Genomic DNA, 22,318 nt, shown 5'->3' on the forward strand with positions numbered 1-22,318 from the left:
TGAAGAGGTGCCGCAATAGCTGCCCCTTGGTGAGGGAAAGGAAGCTCTCTATCTCTCTCTTGACAATTTGCATTCAAATGATCCCTGATGCTGCTGGACGATGTTAAAAGTTTGGGCTTGAATGTCATTCTCTGGATCTCACTCATCCTGCAGTCAAATAATCTTCTGACACTTGCTGCCAAGGCTCACATCAAAATAAAGGCCATTTGTGAATGAAGCAACAGTGGGCATCTGGTGCCTATAGAACTATACCCCAGCAATGGTCAACTTTCAGGAGATGTGGAGAGGTTTGGCAAAACAAACATCTGTGAATGAAAGACTGAAGTCACTTGAGCTAACGGGCTTGATTGCATTCAGTGTAGATAGTGTGCACATTAGGACAATGCAGAAGTCATTAAAATGATTAATTAAATTTTGCTGCCTAGCTGTACAGCAGATCACATGGATAGTAAATCTGATAAATATTTTCATGAAATAATGAGCAATGCTTTCTCTTTTCTTTGTCAAGCTGATCAGTGTGCACTGGGTGCTTTTGGGACAAGGCTTATGTCGACAGGCTCTGTGGGGAGATCTGATGGGGACCAGTCCCCCTCGGCACAGAAACGCACCGCAACTCAAGCTTTCAGCCTACTTCCCAAACGCAGAAGCTCATCCAGGTAATGCAAGGGTGGAAATGATCTGTACCTTCTGCTCGCCTGCCACATCATTTATATTCCAGTGCTACTTCTACTTGAAGTGGTTCTGTACAATATGTGTCGCCCCTCGCTTGATGCTCGGAATTCTGTTTCTGGTGTGGGGTGGAGTTCTGAGTACTGGAGTTGGCCAAAATACTAGATTGTCCATGTGCAGTCACTCCCAAATCCCAATTGAGCTTTGACAGTGTCTCATGGTGGTAGTGGTGGCCATTTCGTTGGACTTTGAAGTCACCCTGGGAGATGATGTTCTGCACCTAGTAAGGTGTCTACACGACCTCACTTGCACTATCGAAGTGTCTGCAGCTGAGCATTTTCCTTACACTTTTTTCATAGTATAAATGGAGTATTAAACTAGGATCCATAATATACCAGTGAGCCTTGACGGATAGACCCTTTTGATGCAAGGCTAGCCAGATTCACCCCAGCAGAGTTTGCACACTAAATAGCAATGTTTATTGGGGGAATTAACTGATGAGAATTTCAAACTCCGAAGCTGTGTCCACTCCTCTTTTTCACTGTAGATTCACATTTTGGGGATTGGAGTGAGACTGCTTTAAACTAATTTCATACAACAGTCTGGGTTGCTGAATGTCATCCTCCTGCACCCTAAATCGTTTGATATTTCTATCTTGATAGAGAGAGTGCCTTTGCCCCAGTTTGGACTGGATTCAAATTCAAACTTTTGAGTTAAAGCGATCGGACTCTTGGCCAATGTGTTACTGAGATCTCCAGATATAAATTTAAAGTTGGGAGCAATTTTTTCTTTGACAATAGTTCAGATTTTAATCGCTGCGCATTCTCCCCGTGTCTGCGTGGGTCTCACCCCCACAACCCAAAGATGTGCAGGTTTGGTGGATTGGCCACACTAAAAGTTACCCTTAGTGTCCAAAAAGGTTAGGAGGGGTTATTGGGTTATGGGGATAGGGTGGAAATGATGGCTTAAGTGGGTCGGTGCAGACTCGATGGGCTGAATGGCCTCCTTCTGCACTGTATGTTCTATGTACATCTGGAAATGCTGGGGGACACTTCCTATTCTTACAGCATTACATTGTTCTGTTATTTTTTTGGAACCGCTGACTGACCATTCTTGTATTGTTCCCTTTTCCAGATCCATAAAACGCAAGAAGTTTGACGATGAGCTAGTTGAGAGCAGCTTGGCTAAATCTTCCACTCGGGCAAAGGGCCCAACGGGGATGGAACCTGGGCGCTACTCTGGGAGCGAGCCATCATCCAATGAGAAGAGGAAAGTATGTACTATATAAGCACATGGATAAAGCTAAATGCTGGAAATACACAGCGGATGCATCAGCTTTTGAGAATACAAAAATGGGAGATGAGCTTCCATTTTCAACACTTTTGGTTCTTGATGGAGTTTCCACTATAGAACGCCTGCAGTGCAGAAAGAGGCCATTCAGCCCATCGAGTCTGCACCAACCCCCTGAAAGAGTGCCCACTCCCTGCCCCATCCCTGAAACCCAACATGGCGAACCCACCTAACCTGCAAGTCTTTGGACTGTGGGAGGAAACCGGAGCACCCGGAGGAAACCCATGCAGACACTGGGAGAACGTGCAAACTCCACACACAGTCACCCAAGATTGGAATCGAACCTGGGTCCCTGGTGCTGTGAAGCAACATTGCTAATCACTGTGCTACCGTGCTGCCCATAACCAATCCACCTAACTTGCACATCTTTGGACTGTGGGAGGAAACCAGAGCACCCGGAGGAAACCCGCGCAGATATGGGGAGAACGTGCAGACTCCACATTGAACTCGGGTCCCTGCCGCTGTGAGTCAGCCAAAGTTGGAATCGAACCCTGGTTCCTTGTGCTGTGAGGCAGCAGTGCTAGCCACCGTGTTGTCCCTTCTGCAATGTTTTCCTTTTTACCTGCACAATTTAGAAAATTGCTTAATTTTGCTTAATATGGTCATATGGTCAATGGAAGTGGTCCTGGGGAAAATTGATGTACAGAGAGATCTGGGAGTTCAGGTCCATTGTACCCTGAAGGTGGCAACGCAGGTTGATAGAGTGGTCAAGAAGGCATACAGCATGCTTGCCTTCATCGGACGGGGTATTGAGTACAAGAGTCGGCAGGTCATGTTACAGTTGTATAGGACTTTGGTTCGGCCACATTTGGAATACTGCGTGCAGTTCTGGTCGCCACATTACCAGAAGGATGTGGATGCTTTAGAGAGGGTGCAGAGGTTCACCAGGATGTTGCCTGGTATGGAGGGTGCTAGCTATGAAGGAAAGTCGAGTAGATTAGGATTGTTTTCGTTGGAAAGACGGAGGTTGAGGGGGGACCTGATTGAGGTCTACAAATTGAGAGGTATGGACAGGGTGGATAGCAACAAGCTTTTTCCAAGAGTGGGGGTGTCAATTACTTTTTTTTTTTTCTTTTTTATAAATTTAGATTACCCAATTATTTTTTCCAATTAAGGGGCAATTTAGCGTGGCCAATCCACCTACTCTGCACATTTTTGGGTTGTGGGGGCGAAACCCACGCAGACACAGGGAGAATGTGCAAACTCCACACGGACAGTGACCCAGAGCCGGGATCGAACCTGGGACCTCAGCGCCGTGAGGCGGTTGTGCTAACCACTAGGCCACCGTGCTGCCCTTGGGGTGTCAATTACAAGGGGTCACGATTTCAAGGTGAAAGGGGGGAAAGTTTAAGGGAGATGTGCGTGGAAAGTTTTTTACGCAGAGGGTGGTGGGTGCCTGGAACGCTTTGCCAGCGGAGGTGGTAGAGGCGGGCATGATAGCATCATTTAAGATGCATCTAGACAGTTATATGAACGGGCGGGGAACAGAGGGAAGTAGATCCTTGGAAAATAGGGGACAGGTTTAGATAAAGGATCTGGATCGGTGCAGGCTGGGAGGGCCGAAGGGCCTGTTCCTGTGCTGCAATTTTCTTTGTTCTTTGTAATGGAATTGGCACTTTCAAAATTTATTGAGTGGCTCATTCCTCCTATATGTGCTGCTGCTTGGTTAAGTAGAGTTATTACAGCACATGAGGCTGCCATTTGGCACGTTTAACTCCATGCCGCGCCTCTATACAGCAACCCAGCCAGTCCCATTCCCTTGATAACGTTTTTTGCTTGCTGTGAAATGTTTTCATTGGACTGTTTTGCTCCAAGTTGGGTGGTGCTGTGAATAAATACTGAATAGTTCTGCCACTACAAGTGCAGTGCAATTGGAGGGTGGTGTAAGGCAAAGATGTTGAGACCGCAACCAGATCAGTCCTGATCTTACTGAATGAAGGGCTAAAGAGGCCATTTGACCCTATGTCCTAAAGATGCATTTGGACTGAGAACAGTCGCAAACTATCTGATCTTTACTTCCAAAGTTTGGCATTGTCTTGAATCCTGCAGATGTGATACTGCCTCGAATCATTCTCCAATTGAGGCCTCTTGATTTGCAGCTCCAGTACTTGCTGCTCGTGTTAAGGATCACAGATGAATCAAAGGAGCTGACACTTGAATCTATGTTGATATCGCTCGAGGTTTAAACTATGCAGTAGCTTCCTCCTTGTGAGAACCAGCTAATGACTGATGCACAGCGTTTAGGTACATTGGGATCGAGTGTGGACATGAGCTACATCGTGCTTTAACAGCCAAAGTTGCTAGAAATGTACAACCGTTCAATCGGCCCTCTATCAGAACTGATTAGATAAAGTTGATAGAATGGACCAAAAGTGGGAGGGGTGTAGAAGTTCATATTTTTTTTTTCTATTAATTATTGGGATGTGGGCATTGCTGGCTTGGCCAGCATTTATTGTCCATCTCTGATTGCCATTCAGAAGGTTTGGTGAGCTACCTTGAACCACTGCAGTCCATGTGCTGTAGATATGCCTACAGTACTATTAGGCAGGGAGTTCCTGACAGTGAAGGCACAGCAATTATGTTTCCAAGTCAGGATGTTGCGTGTCTTGGAGGGGAACTTGCAGGTGGTGGTGGAGTTGGTTCCCATATATCTGCTGCCCTCCTAGGTGGTTGAGGTTATGGGTTGGAAAGATGCTGTTGTTGGAGCCTTGGTGACTTGCTGTAGTGTATCCTGTAGGTGGCACACATGGCTGCCACTGTGCTGGAGGTGCAGGGAGTGAACGTCTGTGGATGGGGTGTCAGTCAAGCGGCTACTTTGTCCTGGATGGTGTTGAGCTTCTTGAGTATTGTTGGAGCTGCACTCATCCAGGCAAGTGGGGAGTATTCCATCACACTCCTGACTTGTGCCTTGTAGATGTTGGACAGGCTTGGTCAGGAGGTGTTACGCACTGCAGAATTCCCAGCCTTTGACCTGTCAATTCAAGTAATGTTTTGGGTGTGATTTCTTTTTCCTCTGATGTTGACTGACCTGAATATTTCCAGCATTTTCTGTTTTATTTCAAGCTTTCAGTTTGGATATTGTTTTTAAATTTTCTGTCACTGCTCCTTATGCACTGAAGTAGTCTCTGAATATCACAAAACCTATCCGTTGGATTAAACTTTAATCTGGTAACTAAATTATTTGTGTAGGAACAGGTTGCTGAAGCACTAGGTTAATTATCGGTTACACTGCCCAAGTGATGTATTTGGTTGACATTTAATAGAGTTCTGTGATTCTTGTAGCAGATATCAAAATCTACCACGGTGCCATCAGCTCCGAGCAGCATTGCCAAGCGGTTGAAGAAAAGCAAGCAGCCACTTCAAGTCACAAAGGATCTAGGACGATGGAAGCCAACAGATGACTTGCTGCTAATAAATGCAGTCTTACAGGTAAAGTGGAGGGGGTGAGGAGAGATTTGAGTTTAACAAATATTGGATCACAGTACCCTTTCCCTTCATACTCTAAAAAATGGAAGTTTCCTCCCACAAGTCCCGAAAGACGTGCTTGTTAGGTGAATTGGACATTCTGAATTCTCCCTCTGTACCCAAACAGGCGCCGGAATGTGGCGACTAGGGGCTTTTCACAGTAACTTCATTGTAGTGTTAATGTAAGCCTACTTGTGACAATAATAAAGATTCTTCTTATTTTCATTTTGTTGAGCGTCCCATGGCTCATACTCTGAATTTTTAAAAATTCACTTGAGGAATGTGGGCTGGTTAGGCCAGTATTTATTGCCCATCCCTAGTTGCCCTTCAGAAGGTGATGGTGACCTGCCTTCTTGAACCACTGCAGTCCATGTGGTGTAGTAACAAGTACAGTGCTGTTCGTGAGGCACTTCCAGGATGTGGCTCCAGCAACAGTGAAGCAGTGGTGATATGTTTTGATGTCAGTGACTTGGAGGGGAACCTCCAGGTGATGGCGTTCACATGTATCTGCTCCCCTTGGTCCCAGATGGTAGAGGTTGTGGGTTTGGAAGGTGCTGCCTAAGGAGACTTGGTGAATTACTGCAGTGCATCTTGTAGCTGATACACACGGCTGCTACTGTGTTGGTGATAGAGGGATTGAATGTTTGTGGTGTGGTTAATTCAAAGTCTGCAGGCCTTTGAGAATCAACCAAAATGTAGAGTTTTATTTAGAAGATGTTAACACTACAGATTGTGATATTAGACTGCCTGCTTGCCAGCGCAAATGGCTGGTCCCATCGTTCTCTTAAAGTGCTCCTGTTTAGCTACAAGGCTTGTGAGGAAAAATTAAAACACTATGAATACACAACATTTCCTCCACCTTTAAATCAAAGGTCCTTGACACATATATAGATAGAACAGTACAGCACAGAACAGGCCCTTCGGCCCTCGATGTTGTGCCGAGCAATGATCACCCTACTCAAACCCACGTATCCACCCTATACCCGTAACCCAAGAACCCTCCCTTAACCTTACTTTTTTTGGACACTACGGGCAATTTAGCATGGCCAATCCACCTAACCCGCACATCTTTGGACTTTAGGACTTTGGACATTAAACAGTATAGCATTAACAATCAATTAGCAACATGAACAATCCATCAACAGTAGTCAATGTCAGACATTCCAGAGTTGGTTGTTCTCTGGTTGTTGGTGAACCTTGGGCGACTGCTTTTCAGTACTTGCTACAACCTCCTGGTGCCTTTGACTTGGTGTGAGCATTGTCAGTGGTTATCTTAATCAAAAGCAACGCAGTGAGCTGAGGTTGACTCTGTTCTTGATTTGCAATTGAGATGCTGTTTTCCCCAATTGGTTTGGTTAGTGTCAGGTTCTCTGGAAGGTCCAGGCAATCTCATGGCACACATGGATTTGGATTCCCTGTCGGTTCTGCCTCTGGCGGATTGGTTCCTGTTGCCAAAAGGTGGTCCGCATGCCTTCTCCATATTACATCGTCTCAGCTTTGTAAGGTGTAGGAGACTGGGCCTGTCTGTGCGAAGATGACACTAAAGTCGGTGGAGTTGTAGACAGTGCGGAAGGATGTTATAGGATACAGAGGGACATAGATAAGCTGCAGAGCTGGGCTGACAGGTGGCAAATGGAGTTTAATGCAGAAAAGTGTGAGGTGATTCATTTTGGAAGGAATAACAGGAAGACAGAGTACTGGGCGAATGGTAAGATTCTTGGTAGTGTGGATGAGCAGAGAGATCTCTGTGTCCATGTACATAGATCCCTGAAAGTTGCCACCCAGGTTGATAGGGTTGTTAAGAAGGCATATGGTGTGTTAGCTTTTATTGGTAGAGCGATTGCGTTTCGGAGCCATGAGGTCATGTTGCAGTTGTACAAAACTCTGGTGCGGCCGCATTTGGAGTATTGTGTGCAGTTCTGGTCGCCACATTATAGGAAGGATGTGGAAGCATTGGAAAGGGTACAGAGGAGATTTACAAGAATGTTGCCTGGTAAGGAGGGAAGATCATATGAGGAAAGGTTGAAGGACTTGAGGCTGTTTTCGTTAGAGAGAAGAAGGTTAAGAGGCGATTTAATTGAGGCATACAAGATGATCAGAGGATTAGATATGGTGGACATGAGAGCCTTTTTCCTCGGATGGTGATGTCCAGCACGAGGGGAACATAGCTTTAAATTGAGGGGAGATAGATATAGGACAGATGTCAGAGGTAGGTTCTTTACTCAGAGTGTAGTAGGGGTGTGGAATGCCCTGCCTGCAACAGTAGTGGACTCGCCAACACTAAACGCGTTCAAATGGTCATTGGATAGACATATGGACGGTAAGGGAATAGTGTAGAGGGACTTTAGAAGGGTTTCACAGGATGGTGCAACATCGAGGGCCGAAGGGCCTGTACTGCGCTGTAATGTTCTATGTTCTAGATGATGGCAGGAATCCACTTTCACTTGTGGATTGCATTTGGCATGCTTCTTAGCTTGTCTTGCGGTTTCAGGAGTGTTATCTACTTGTTTGAAGTAGAAAATGTTTCCATGTGAACTGCTCATCTTCCCCACAGCTACAAGACTCCTCAACGACTCTCCCTTGGACTGATCTGTTCCCTGTAAGAGCACTATTCACGACGCCCTATGCTGCTCTTGCTCATGCATTTGCTTTGTTTAGGTGATGCTGGGGTAAATTTGGATCTTTTTGGCTTGCAGGAATGCTCTCTCGCATTGATTTTTTTTCCCCCCCCCATTTCCCATTTCCACTTTTTATTTTGACACTGTAGATTGCGCAAGGGTTTCCTAGCTAACTTGTAACTCTCGAGCGCCCTAACTGAACCCAATGGCGGGGATGGACGGCATCATGGAAATCCTGAGGGAATTTGGCCGCTTTTCAGGATATAAATTGAACACAAGAATGAGTTGTTCATAATTCAGGCGAGGGGGCAGGAGAGTAGGCTGAAGGGGTTGCCGTTCAGGCTGGTAGGAGAAAGCTTTAGCTACTTGGGGATACAGGTGGCACGAGACTGGGGCAGGCTGCATAAGCTCAACCTGTCCCGATTAGTGGAATGAGTGAGGGAGGGGGTTCGGAGTTGGGATGCGCTCCCGCTGTCACTAGCGGGAAGGGTGCAGACTGTCAAGGTGACTATTCTCCCGAGATTCTTGTTCATATTTCAGTGTCTCCCCATTTTCATCCCGAGGTCCTCCTTTAAGAGGCTGAATAAAATTATCCTGGGATTTGTCTGGGCGGGGAAGTCCCCGTGGATGAGGAAGGTGATGCTCGAAAGGAGCAGAGGGGAGGGGCGGCTGGCGTTGCCGAACTTCAGCAACTACTACTGGGCGGCCAACATAGTGATGATAAGGTAATGGATGGTGGGCACGGGGTCGGTCTGGGAGCGGATGGAAGCTGCATTGTGCGGGGGCACCAGTTTGGCAGCCTTGGTTACGGCGCCGCTGGCGCGGTACTCCATCAGTCCTATAGTGGTGGCGGCTCTGCAGATCTGGGGCCAGTGGAGGAGGCATATAGGGGAAGTGAGAGCATCGGTGTGGACCCCAATCTGCGGCAATCACCAATTTGCCCCGGGGAACATGGACGGTAGGTATCGACTGTGGAGGAGGGCGGGGATTGTGAGGATGGGGGATCTGTTCCTGGAAGGGAGCTTCCCAAGCATCAGGGCGCTGAAGGAGAAGTTCGGGCTGGCGAGAGGGAACAACTTTAGATACTTACAGGTGAGGGATTTTGTGCGCAGACTGGTGCCGTCCTTCCCACGCCTCCCACCAAAGGGGAGGCAGGACAGGGTAGTTTCTGGGGGAGAGGTAGGGGAGGGTAGAGTCTCAGATATTCCGGAGGATCCGGGAGTCCAGGAGAAGGAGGTCAACGTCTTGGCCTTTGCTTCCCTGGTAGCCGAGCGACAAATACTGTTGGCATGGAGGGACTCAAACCCCCCGAAGACTGGAACAAAGAAATAATGGAAATTCTGCAAGGCCCATTCACCAAACCCTTGGCCATCGCAGAAACATTTAGGTTTCATAAACGAGGCAAGCTTCAGACAAAAGTTGCCGTAAGCAAAAGTACAATGAAACAAATGGTAAGCTGAATCAAGGAGAAAAAATGTGCGCATGGTACAAATAGGACGCGAAAAGGAACTCTATTCACAGTCCGAAGATGAACGGTCATTAAATGTGCTAGCTGGGCAGCACGGTGGCGCAGTGGGTTAGCCCTGCAGCGTCACAGCGCCAAGGTCCCTCGATCCCAGCTCTGGATCACTGTCCGTGAGGAAATGAACAAAAGGTGATGGAACTGAAGCCTGATGGGTAGTCAGGCTAAGTCAGGAGTGTCATGGTGAGGGGGATGGGTGATCACAGGGGCCTCAGGCAAAAGGAATGTGAGGGCAGCCTATTGGGTCCAAAAGTCCGACCGAAACGGGAGCCATCAAATTTGCGACCTCGTAGTCGCCACCGGAAGTCCATGCCATGAATTTTTAGCACATCCTTGCTTCCTTTCTCCCCAAAACAAGGCATGCCCCAAACTCGACCTGTTTCCCTTTGTGTTTTGCAACACTCGAGCACTAGATTTGTTGGTGCGGGATACTTGCTACTCACAACCTGGCTTGTACACAATGCGCAGCTATGTGAGGCTGAGGGGGAAAGAGATCTAATGATAATGTTAGCAACCTGCTGGTATCTGCACACTTAAGTTTTACAGTGAATGTTTCTGCCTTTTCTGTGGTCTGATGATGCATTTTCGAATTGCAGACTAATGACTTGACTGTAGTGCACCTTGGAGTGAAGTTTAGCTGTCGCTTCACATTGCGAGAGATCCAGGAGCGGTGGTATGCACTGCTGTACGATCCTGTCATATCCAAGTAAGTGAAATGTCCAGAAAACGAAAAGCTGTTGAGCTCATTATATAACTGTGACGCTATTCCACTATTCCTGTCCTTTTTTTTCCCCCTTCATAATGAACCTGAGAGTGTGGGAAGTTGGTGCTGAGAAATGGAATGTTTTTTCATGTTGGTTATCCAGTCTTGGATGTGGAGCAAAGTGTCAGAAGAGCACCCCCTACTGCCCTAGAGTGACATTTTGCCCATATATTGTGTACTGCAATCTGGGCAGCTTTCTGCGGTGTGCTTGACTTATGGCTCACACTCAATCCATACAGAATCCCTAGATCCATCAGATAGACATGATTCTTATTTCTTCAAATCAGCTGGCTTTAATTCCAGGTTAGAGATGAAAGATTGGTATTTAAACCACCTTTATACCGTGTCACTTCATTTATCTTTTCTCTTCCTTTCCTCACTCCCCAATCTCAGCACCAGTGATATTGACAAGGCCAGTAAGTTGCCATTTTCAGGGCAGCACGGTGGCCTAGTGGTTAGCACAACCGCCTCACGGCGCTGAGGTCCCAGGTTCAATCCCGGCTCTGGGTCACTGTCCGTGTGGAGTTTGCACATTCTCCCCGTGTCTGCGTGGGTTTCGCCCCCACAACCCACAAATGTGCAGAGTAGGTGGATTGGCCACACTAAATTGCCCCTTAATTGGAAAATATAATTGGGTAATCTAAATTTATTTAAAAAAAAAAGTTGCCATTTTCGACTTGCTGGTTGTACAAAGAGAAGCTGTTGGCGAGTGGGCAAAGGGCGTTTCCAATCAGGAATATTAGCATGTGGCAAATCTTATTGCCACCTCCGAGATATCACACTTTATACACTAGAATAATGTCCCACCTTGCATTTAAAACAAATCTGGTATAATTGTTGTGATTTAAAAAAAAAGATCATTACAGTTGTGAAAGATGATTGTAAAATGAATGGACCAGAAATATGAAGCATGAATATAATGTTCAGACGTGTGCAAATAGCTTAAAAGGTTTTGTTCAATGCTGGAAGAGCTTCTGGATTTTACACCAGTCTCCTAACACTTTCTTCCCTATCAATCTGTTCAAGTAGGTCTCGTGCCATTGGAAGATCATGTGAACCCAGATGTGTAACAGCTGTTTGTTCTTTCAGACTGGCTTGTCAGGCGATGAGACAACTTCATCCTGAAGCAATTGCAGCAATTCAGGCCAAAGCTCTTTATAGCAAGGCAGAGGAGCAACAGTTGGCAAAGATTGGATCGGTAACTATCTGATTGCTTCTGGAGCACTCGTATAGGTAAATGTTGGATGAGGCTTGGGTTATGGTGCCTTCTATGGTCAAAGGACACTGGCGGCATTGTCTTTGCTCGCACATGAAGAATTGCCTTTGGGCAGCACGATAGCGCAGTGGTTAGCACTGCTGCCTCATGGTGCCGAGAACCCGGGTTGGATCCCGGCCCTGGGGCACTGTCCGTGTGGAGTTTGCACATTCTCCCCGTGTCTGCATGGGTTTCACCCCCACAACCCAAAGATGTTCAGGGTAGGTGGATTGGCCACGCTAAATTGCCCCTTAATTGGAAAAAAGAATTGGGCACTCTAAATATATTTTTAAAATTTGCCTTCAGTGAAACACTGGAAAGAGCTGCTGGTACTTTGGTGGAGCTGAATTCCAGTAAACCTCAGTGCCTTTAGAAGAGGGGGGGGGGGGAAATAATGTGTTCGCGAACATATGCATTAACAAAACATTTAACGTGACTCCCTAATGTTGTAATAAAACATACTCAATTGAAATGTACTTGGAATTGAATTGGAGCTGGTCCCTGAAAAAATCAAGTATCTTTCTTCAGGCTTGGGTGATGGAGGTTTTCCATATCTTCCTGGAAATCATGGACTTCTGATTGACGCAATTGTCTGCTATTGTTTACCACATCGTTTTCTGTTCTATCCCCAGACCAGTCAGCCCACACTGGACACCTTTCAGGATTTACTGAATAAACATCCAAATGTTTTCTATCAGTCGCGCACTGCCAAATCTCTGCAGGTTCATTGGCAGCTGATGAAACAGTACTACCTCTTAGATGATCAAACAGGTAAAAGCTGTTTTGACTGCTGAGTGGAGAATAGCCATTGATTGATTGTTTTCTGCATACTCTTGGATCTCAAAGGGACTTAATATGTGCAGATGAGGGCCACTTTTTCTTTAACCTGCCCCAGGTATATGCACCTTCAAGCCTGGGGCGATGTGTGTGGCCATGGAAAACCGAGGCATCTGATGTGGAGATGAAATGTAGATTTGGTTAATGAAATGTAGATTTGGTTAATGTTGTATTTACATTTAACAGAAGTCAAATGTTAGTGAGCTAGTAGTGCTATTAAGTAGTGCTATTAAGACTTCCGGTGTGCAGCATGGAGTGAGTGAGCACACAGAGGCAGCTCCTGCCCAAGGTTACAGAAAAGAGCTCTTTTTTGGGCGGCATGGGTTGGAATTTCAATGAAAAGGCGTAGGTGAATGTTCGTGGAGTACTTTCCCCCAGGAATAGTATGTTTCTTGGTTATCAGACCCTCAGAAAAAGGCCAAGATTGGGCTGAAGCAGCAGCAGAAAAAAGCCTCTACAAGCAGGCAGGCGGGGGAAGGGCCAGCTCAGATTTCTCAAGCTGACTTGAGGGCCTTTATGAAAGCTGAATTCTAGCAGCAGTCGACGCTGTACCGACAAATCCCAGTGGGGGAAGGTGTCTAGAGGAGCATTCCCCATAATTTATGGTGCTCACCCGGAGTGGGGCAAAGGAAAAAGCTGCAGCAGCTCCCCAAGAAAAGCGGGGGAAGAAGGACAAAATGGCGGCCGGCGGAACACCCGAGGACTGATGGAAGTGGGCGCAGGAGCAGCAGGCCTCTCTCCTGCGCTGTTTTGCGGAGCTGAAGGCTGAGTTGCTGGACTCCCTGAATGCAACTACCAGCAAGCTGCTTGGAGCTCAGGCGGCCCAGGAGGTGTCTATCCGGGAATTGCAGCAGCAGGCCGCTGAGCGGGAGGAGGAGGCCGTGGTCCTCGTGGGGAAAGTGGAGTTGCACGAGGCACTTCACAAAAAGTGGCAAGACCGCTTGGAGGAGCTGGACGTTCGCACGAGGCGAAAGAATTTGAGGATCCTGGGCCTGGCGGAGGGGCTGGAGGGGTCAAATCTCCTGTCGTACGTGACCACGATGTTGAGCTCGTTGGTGGGAGCGGGGTCCTTCCATTTGCCTCTGGAGCTTGAGGGAGCTCACAGAGTGCTGGCCAGGAGGCCCAAGGCAAATGAACCCCCGCGGGCGGTGCTGGTGCGGTTCCATCGATTTAGTGACCGGGAGTGTGTGCTGCGCTGGGCCAAGAAAGAGAGGAGCAGCAAGTGGGAGAATTCAGTAGTGCAAATCTACCAGGACTGGAGTGCGGAGGTGGCAAAGCGGTGGGCCGGGTTCAACCAGACGAAGGCGGTGCTTCATGCCAAGCAGGTCAGATTTGGAATGCTGCAGCCTGCGCGTCTGTGGGTGACATATAAGGACCGGCACCACTACTTCGAGTCCCCGGAGGAGGCGTGGGCCTTTGTACAGGCGGAGAAGCTGGACTCGAACTAGGATCTGGGGACACACTATGGCCGTTGCTGTTTTCGCTGTTGCTGTTCTTCAATTTTGACAGGTGTTATTTTTATGCTGGTTTTCTTTTTGCTCTGTTTCCGGGTGGGTTTGTCGGTTGGGTATGGGTGTGGGGTATGTGGGGAACGTTGGGGGTATGTGCTTTATATGTTCTCTTCTGTACGGGGCTGGGGGTTGGGGTGAAACTGGATTTTGGGGAGCTGCGTCAGAAGGGTGGGGTGTGGCAGTGTGAAAGCGCGGGCTTTCCTCTGGATGTCCACGCTGCGGGGCGGGGGGGCGGAGCTGGAGGTGGGGGCGTGGCTTCTACTGGTCTTCTTTCCCGCGCTGAAGCGGTGCCAAGGAGGTGTGGCAAGAGGGGGATGACCCCATGCCGGGAGGAGATGGGTTTTGGCGGGAGCTGCCGGGTCAGTACCATGGAGGGTGCGTCGCGGCTAGGAAGGGTCCTAGCCTGGGGGGATGGAGGGGGTGGGGGGGGATACCGGGTTGCTGCTGGAATGGCCAGGAAGGAGCTGGTGTGGGCCGGGGGGGTAGAGGAGAGGCGTTATCGCCATGGGGAACGGGTCAGGCGGGGTGAGCTGGCCTGGGGCGAGCAGTCGATAAGCTATGGCTAGCCGGCGGGGGAGAGGGGCAGGTTGCCCTCTGATCCGGCTGATTACCTGGAACGTGAGGGGGCTGAATGGGCCGGTTAAGAAAACTAGGGTATTTTCTCATCTGAAGGGGCTGAAGGCGGACGTGGCTATGCTCCAGGAGACCCACTTGAAGGTGGCGGACCAGGTTCGTCTGAGGAAGGGGTGGGTGGGGCAGGTTTTTCACTCAGGATTGCACGCGAAGAACCGGGGGGTGGCGATTCTGGTGGGGAAGAGGGTGGCGTTCGAGGCGGCTGAGGTGGTGTCGGACAAGGAGGGCAGATATATTATGGTGAAGGGTAGGCTGCAGAAAGAGAAGGTCGTGCTGGTTAATGTATATGCCCCGAATTGGGATGATGCCGGCTTCATGAGGCGCTTGTTGGGCCTCATTCCGGACCTGGAGGCGGGGGGCCTGATCATGGGGGGAGACTTTAACACAGTGCTGGATCCCCCACTGGACCGGTCCAGTTCAAGGACGGGTAGGAGACCGGCGGCGGCCAAAGTGCTGAGGGGGTTTATGAACCAGATGGGAGGGGTGGATCCCTGGAGGTTTGGGAGGCCAAGAGCGCGGGAGTATTCCTTTTTCTCCCATGTCCATAGGGTTTATTCCCGAATAGATTTTTTCGTCCTGAGCAGGGGATTGATCCCGAAGGTGCAGGATGCAGAGTATTCGGCCATAGCGATTTCAGACCATGCTCCGCACTGGGTTGATCTGGAGATGGGGGAGGCGCGGGACCAGCGCCCGCTCTGGCGCCTGGATGTGGGGATGCTGGCTGATGAGGAGGTGTGTGTAGGAGGGTCCGGGGAAGTATTGAGGGGTATCTTGATACCAACGACACGGGGGAGGTCCAGGTGGGGATGGTTTGGGAGGCTCTGAATGCAGTGATCCGGGGGGAGCTGATCTCCATCCGGGCCCATAGGGAAAGGAGGGAGAGGAAGGAGAGGGAGAGACTGGTGGGGGAGCTCCTGGATGTGGACAGGAGATACGCGGAGGCACCGGAGGAGGGGTTTCTGGGGGAACGGCGTAGTTTGCAGGCCAAATTTGACTTGTTGACGCTAAGTTGCTGGCGAAGATCCTGGCCATCAGGATAGAGGATTGTGTGCCAAGGGTGATACACGAGGATCAGACAGGATTTGTCAAGGGACGGCAGCTCAACACGAATGTGCGGAGACTGCTGAATGTTATTATGATGCCGGCAGTGGAGGGGGAGGCGGAGATAGTGGTGGCGCTGGATGCGGAGAAAGCGTTTGATAGAGTTGAGTGGGGGTACCTGTGGGAGGTGCTGGAGCGGTTCGGATTCGGGGAGGGATTCATCAAATGGGTGAGGCTGCTCTACGCGGCTCTGATGGCAAGTGTAGTTACGAATGGAAGGAGATTGGAGTACTTTAGGCTCTACCGTGGGACCAGGCAGGGGTGCCCCCTGTCCCCCTTTGTCTTTGCACTGGCGATTGAACCTTTGGCTATGGCGTTGAGGGAGTCAGGGAGATGGAGGGGTCTGGTGCGGGGTGGGGAGGAACATCGTGTATCGCTGTTTGCAGACGACCTGCTGTTGTATGTGGCGGATCCAGAAGGGGGGAATGCCGGGGGTGATGGAGCTGTTAGCGGAATTTGGGGGCTTCTCGGGCTATAAGTTAAATTTAGGCAAGAGTGAGGTATTTGTAGTACACCCGGAAGATCAGGAGGAGTGAATTGGGAGACTCCCATTTAAGAGGGCAGTGAAGAGTTTCAGATACCTGGGGGTGCAGGTGGCCAGGAGTTGGGGGACTCTCCATAAGCTTAATTTTACCAGGCTGGTGGAGCAGATGGAGGAGGAATTTAAAAGGTGGGACATGGTGCCGCTATCGTTGGCGGGCAGAGTGCAATCCGTCAAAATGACAGTTCTCCCGAGGTTCTTGTTCCTCTTCCAGTGTTTGCCCATCTTTATCCCTAGGGCCTTTTTTAGAAGGGTGACTAGCAGCATCATGAGCTTTGTTTGGGAGCATGGGACCCCGAGGGTGAAGAGGGTCTTCTTGGAGCGGGGTAGAGATAGAGGGGGCTGGTGTTACCCAATCTCTCGGGTTATTATTGGGCGGCCAATGTGTCGATGGTGCGCAAGTGGGTTAATGGAGGGGGCAGCATGGAAATGGATGGAGAGGGCGTCCTGTGGAGATACAAGCCTGGGGGCCCTGGTAACGGCGCCGTGGCCGCTCCCTCCTACGAGGTATACCATGAGTCCGGTGGTGGCGGCTACCCTTAAGATTTGGGGGCAGTGGAGGCGACATAGGGGAGAAGTGGGGGGCTCGATGGAGGCTCCGTTAAGGGGGAACCATAGGTTCGTCCCGGGGAACATTGATGGGGGATTTCAGGGTTGGCATAGAGCGGGCATCAGACAGCTGAGGGACCTGTTTGTTGATGGGAGGTTTGCGAGCCTGGGGGAGTTGGAGGTGAAATTTGGGCTCCACCCGGGGAACATGTTCAGGTATTTGCAGGTAAAGGCATTTGCTAGACGGCAGGTGGAGGAATTCCCTTCGCTTCCCGCGAGGGGGGTGAGCGACAGGGTGCTTTCGGGGGTCTGGGTCGGAGAGGGGAAGATATCTGATATCTACAAGGTTATATAGGAGGCGGAGGAGGCGTCAGTAGAGGAGCTGAAAGCTAAGTGGGAGGGGGAACAGATCGAAGACGGGACATGGGCTGATGCTCTGGAGAGGGTTAATTCTTCCTCCTCGTGTGTGCGGCTTAGCCTCATCCAATTCAAGGTGCTGCACCGGGCCCACATGACGAGGATGAGTAGGTTCTTTGGGGGTGAAGACAGGTGTGTCAGGTGCTCGGGGAGTCCAGCGAACCATGCCCATATGTTCTGGGCATGCCCGGCACTGGAGGAGTTCTGGAAGGGGGTGGCGAGGACGGTGTCAAGGGTGGTGAGATCCAGGGTCAAGCCAGGATGGGGACTCGTGATTTTTGGGGTTGGGGTGGAGCCGGGAGTGCAGGAGGCGAAAGAGGCCGGTGTGCTGGCCTTTGCGTCCCTAGTAGCCCGGCGAAGGATCTTGCTGCAATGGAAGGATGCGAGGCCCCCAAGCGTGGAGACGTGGATCAATGACATGGCTGGTTTCATTAAGCTAGAGAAGGTCAAATTCGCCCTGAGAGGGTTGGTACAAGGGTTCTTTAGGCGGTAGCAACCTTTTCTCGACTTTCTGGCTCAACGATAGGATACAGGGACAGTAGCAGCAGCAACCCGGGAGGAAGGGGAAGGGGGAGGGAAAAGGGGGGGGGGACAATGACTATGTTTGTTTGTTTATTTAATTTTAATTTATTTTTAAGTTCTTTTGTTGTTCATTGGGGTTGGGGGGGTGGGGGGATGTGATACATGCGTCGATACGGTCTGGGGGTGTTACAGTTATTATGGGTTATTTTGTTGCATTTCATTGTTTGTCGTTATGTTTTATATTTTCTGTAAAAAATTCCAATAAAAATTATATTAAAAGAAAAAGTAGTGCTATTAAGCGGAAGTAGTGCTAGTAATCTTGATGGGTGCATGAGCTCCCAGTTGAAGAGCAGCCAGGGTATAATTGAATGGCAGAACAGGTGCAAGGAGTTGAATGGCTGCCTCTCGTATTAAGTTGTACAACTCAAAGTTCCATATTTGTGCTAAGTCACCTGATCTGAACCAGTTCATGCCTTCAGGATTGATGAAAAATTATTTTAAATTTTTTTTTAAAAAGCTGGCATAATAAAGCAAATGAGCTGGATCCTAATCACAGGATATTGTTTTGAATCGCGGAGTGAATATTGCTCCTTGACTTGTACCATGACAGGAAGGGGCAAGAAAAAGTGACGGAAAGTTGAGTATAATTCATCTGCCGCACATTGCACAAAGAGCAGTGGAGAGACCTGGCCCCAAAGGAAATTCCAATCTTTGGGCGAAAGAAAGCTGTCAGCATCTTCCCCTCGACCCTTCTACCTTCAGCCAACTGGCCTTCAGCTGTCTTCACCCTGCACTCTGGAATGCTCACCTAAGCCCTGTTTTACCTCTTCCCCCACTTCAGTTTCCTCATTTTCTGAGCACTCCTTTACTAGATACAAAAAGCATACAGTGCAGAAGGAGGCCATTTGGCCCATCGAGTCTGCACCGACCCACTTAAGCCGTTGGTCACTCTTTTGTTCAATGTCTGCTTTTGTCTTTATGAAATATTTTTGGACATTGTTACTTTAAAGAGTTGTCTGCTTTTCTGCTGTTCATTAAAACAGTGGTGTGGTGACTTTACTGTGTTTTCACGACTGGTTCTTTACTCTCTCTTTTTAGTCCAACCATTACCGAAGGGAGATCAAGTTTTGAATTTTTCTGATGCGGAAGACATGATTGATGACAGCAAACTCAAGTAAGAATACGAAGATTTGTATACTTTGGGAAACTGTGAATGTGATTTCTCTGTATCCCCTGATTTATATTCTTGTCAAAATGACCTCTTGAGCAGTGAAATAATAAGATGTGGGATGTTGAGCAGTGAAATAATAAGAGGTGGGATGTTAGCCGTTTACCTCTGGGTCCTGGGGTGGGATGTTAGCGGTTTACCTCTGGGTCCTGGGGTGGGATGTTAGCCGTTTACCTCTGGGTTCTGGGGTGGGATGTTAGCCGTTTACCTCTGGGTCCTGGGGTTGAATCCAACAGGAAGAGTATTTGTTTTTGGGTGTAACAACCTAATATGGGCTAAGTCTCAACCTAATATGGGCTAAGTCTCAACCTGATTTCTAGTGTGCGGGTTTGTGCAAAAAGCTCATTGAACTTGTGAATCTTAGTCATGTGGTAATGAATAGCACAAAGAGCAGTGGAGAGACCTGGCCCAAAAGAAATTCCAATCTTTGGGCGAAAGAAAGGTTGAGGCGTCTTCTCCTCGACCCCTTCTACCTTCAGCTGTCTCCACAGCTCTGCTGTGTTTTTAAGGTTTATGTTTTCTTCCTGAGGCAGAGGGAGCTTTACTGTTGACAGTTGGCAATCTGTGGGGTGGAACATTGCTGCTAGACATCAATACAAAATCATGGTTTCTCGTGAACTAGAGGGTTAATATGATGAGGATTTGGACTGGTGTATCTAAAGCTCTGATTCCTACCCTGACGAGTGGCCCATTCAGCTTTCTGTAAGTAACAGCGCCATTGTTGTCAATAAGAAACCTGAGGCTGCATTTTACCTGTATTGATTCAAAGGGGACAGCCTGGAACAGGGCTTCTGAATTGGGCCACTTCAGAGATCGTTCTTTTTTCCCCATTCCCTTTTTCCCTTTCCACCTCCACTCCCTGTGAAAATGGCTAAATGGGCTTCTTAGACTGTGTTGCACATTGCAAAGATGATTTGAGTGAGTGAGGTACTGCTGGGCCTGAAGTGCCTGTGGAACCACGTGAGAATGAGTCGGGACCTTCAGGGCAGGGGCATGAACCTGGTCATGAACTGTAGGGGGAGGCATCATCTTGGCTGCAGTAGAATACTGTGTAATACTTTTTTTATATTCCTTTCCCAGAGAAACAAGAGATGATGTCCTGGAACATGGTAAGTTGTCAGATTCCAGTTTGTGATGATGATATGTTTGCTGTTAAAGCTAATTAACGAGAGTCCACACCAAGGTCACATGGTTCCTACTATGTCAATGAATCTTGAAGGTCTTTATTGCATCCTGTTTTTGTCACAGGCTTTTCTTGTCAACTCGTTCAAACTTGAGTTCAACTGTTTGATGTTCTGCGAGCATTTAGATTGTTGTGTGCAGTTATTCTTTTGTCCAGGGACATGTTGTGATTGTGTTACTGTGTATGGTTTAAAAGGAAGCTATGAAAGATAACACTGCCATATAATTCCCAGCTGCCCATTGACACTTCCTTGAATCATAGAATCCCTACAGTGCAGAAGGAGGCCATTTGGCCCATCAAATCTGCACCGACCCTCTGAAAAGAGCACCCTACTTATTCCCCTCCCCTGCCCTATCCCATAACCCCACGTAACCTGCACCTCTGTGTGGGAGGAAACCCACACAGACACTGGGGGGTATGTGCTGACTCCACACAAGACAGTATTTGAACTGAAGTGTAATTGGTCTCTAGTAACAGGGACCAGGCACTCATAGGACCTTTCATGCCTTCATACATGTGTTTCTGAGCCATGGTGTTAGTGTGTTATAGTGAATGGTTGGTTTTATATTTTTATATTTTTCATTTGTTGTTGAAGGTATCCAAGAGGCAAATGTAGAACTAATATTGTGAAGTTATTTAATACTGATTTAATATATGGAATATATTAAATTGGAGACAAGGCTGAGAGGCAAAAGAGGTGTTCAAAATCATGAATGACCTGGACAGCGGATTGGGAGAAACTGTTCCCACTTGTGAAAGAATTGAGAAGCAGAGAGCAGAGATTTGAAGTTCTTGGCAAAAGAAGCAAAATTGGTATGAGGACCAGGAAAGACTTTTCCAGGGCAGCACGGTGGCCTAGTGGTTAGCACAACCGCCTCACGGCGCTGAGGTCCCAGGTTCGATCCCGGCTCTGGGTCACTGTCCGTGTGGAGTTTGCACATTCTCCCCGTGTCTGCGTGGGTTTCGCCCCCACAACCCAAAAATGTGCAGAGTAGGTGGATTGGCCACGCTAAATTGCCCCTTAATTGGAAAAAATAATTGGGTAATCTAAATTTATAAAAAAAAAGGAAAGACTTTTCCATGCAATGAGTGGTTGTGCTGGAGTATGGCAGAAACCGGTTCAATCGAGGCATTCAAAAGGGAATTTGACCGTTACGTCAAAAGAATATGCAGGGTTAGGGGAGAAAACGGGAGGACGGAATTGTTCATTTGGACAGCCTGTGCTGACCCGACGGGCCGAATGGCCTCCTGTGCTGTGACAATTCTGTGATTCCTAGGTAGGGATGCAAATGTCCTGGAATTATTGAGAGAGTTTGCTGCAATGGAGGTGGGGAGGTGATGCAGTGCTGTCATTTCGGCCTGGATGGTGGTTGGGGGGGGGAACTGAATTACTTTTCGATGCTTGTTCAAAGATCTTGACGCATAGTGTGGGATGGCATTTCTTGAAGTGCTGATCCAACATCTTCCTGCTCTTCCATGGCCCGTGTTGTGGAGCAAGCCAATTAGCCGATTTACATTTTCCCTGAAAATCTATGCTGCAGCAAGTTGCTCTGATCCTTTTTTAAAAAAAAAAACCAAAAGCCAACATTGTTTGTGTTTTTATTCCAGAACTCACGCTTGCAGACCGGCGTCAGAAGCGAGAGATTCGGCAGCTGGAGCAGGAGCTCCCAAAGTGGCAGGTTCTTGTTGACAGTGTCACAGGTGAAGGAGCAAACAGTGACTGAAGGGTCCCATTGGAATCACTAAACCATTTGCTTTTTGGGTATATCTCAAGCTGCAGAAGCCTCGGTGAAGCAGTCACTCCATGAAACAGTCAAATTGGAAATGTTAGGAATGTTTGTGATTTTCGATACTTCAATTGGCGAACTTTTATGGTTCTATGTCCCGTTGCACAAAATCTGCTTTGCAGCATCATGTGTTTGAGAATACCCCACCAGAATTGGCACATTGGAACAGCATCTTGATGCTCAAACCAGCTGTGAGATTGAATGGCAGAATGTGGTGTACCCAGGGTTTCCCCTTGGCGCACTCCTAGACTGGTTAACAGCATTCATTCACAGCGCCGAGGTCCCAGGTTCGATCCCGCCTTTGGGTCACTGTCCGTGCGGAGTTTGCACATTCTCCCCGTGTTTGCGTGGGTTTCTCCCCCACAAC

At 48.5% G+C, this 22,318-nt stretch overlaps 1 protein-coding gene across 5 annotated transcripts in view; it reads left to right on the forward strand.

The window, feature by feature from the left end:
• Positions 1–22,318, forward strand: part of mcrs1 (microspherule protein 1) — a 33,333-nt gene that overhangs the window by 5,328 nt on the left and 5,687 nt on the right. For 3 of the 5 annotated variants that reach the window (XM_038786468.1, XM_038786471.1, XM_038786469.1), the window contains 9 exons: positions 509–656; positions 1,804–1,942; positions 5,302–5,448; positions 10,221–10,330; positions 11,477–11,585; positions 12,275–12,413; positions 18,852–18,927; positions 20,062–20,090; positions 21,773–21,865. In XM_038786468.1, coding sequence (XP_038642396.1) covers positions 509–656; positions 1,804–1,942; positions 5,302–5,448; positions 10,221–10,330; positions 11,477–11,585; positions 12,275–12,413; positions 18,852–18,927; positions 20,062–20,090; positions 21,773–21,865 — 990 coding nt within the window. The remainder of the gene's footprint in view (positions 1–508; positions 657–1,803; positions 1,943–5,301; positions 5,449–10,220; positions 10,331–11,476; positions 11,586–12,274; positions 12,414–18,851; positions 18,928–20,061; positions 20,091–21,772; positions 21,866–22,318) is intronic. The other 2 variants (XM_038786470.1, XM_038786472.1) reach the window with 2 other exon arrangements.

This window comes from Scyliorhinus canicula, chromosome 28 (assembly GCF_902713615.1).
Source record: "Scyliorhinus canicula chromosome 28, sScyCan1.1, whole genome shotgun sequence".
Classification (NCBI taxonomy): Eukaryota; Metazoa; Chordata; class Chondrichthyes; order Carcharhiniformes; family Scyliorhinidae; genus Scyliorhinus; species Scyliorhinus canicula.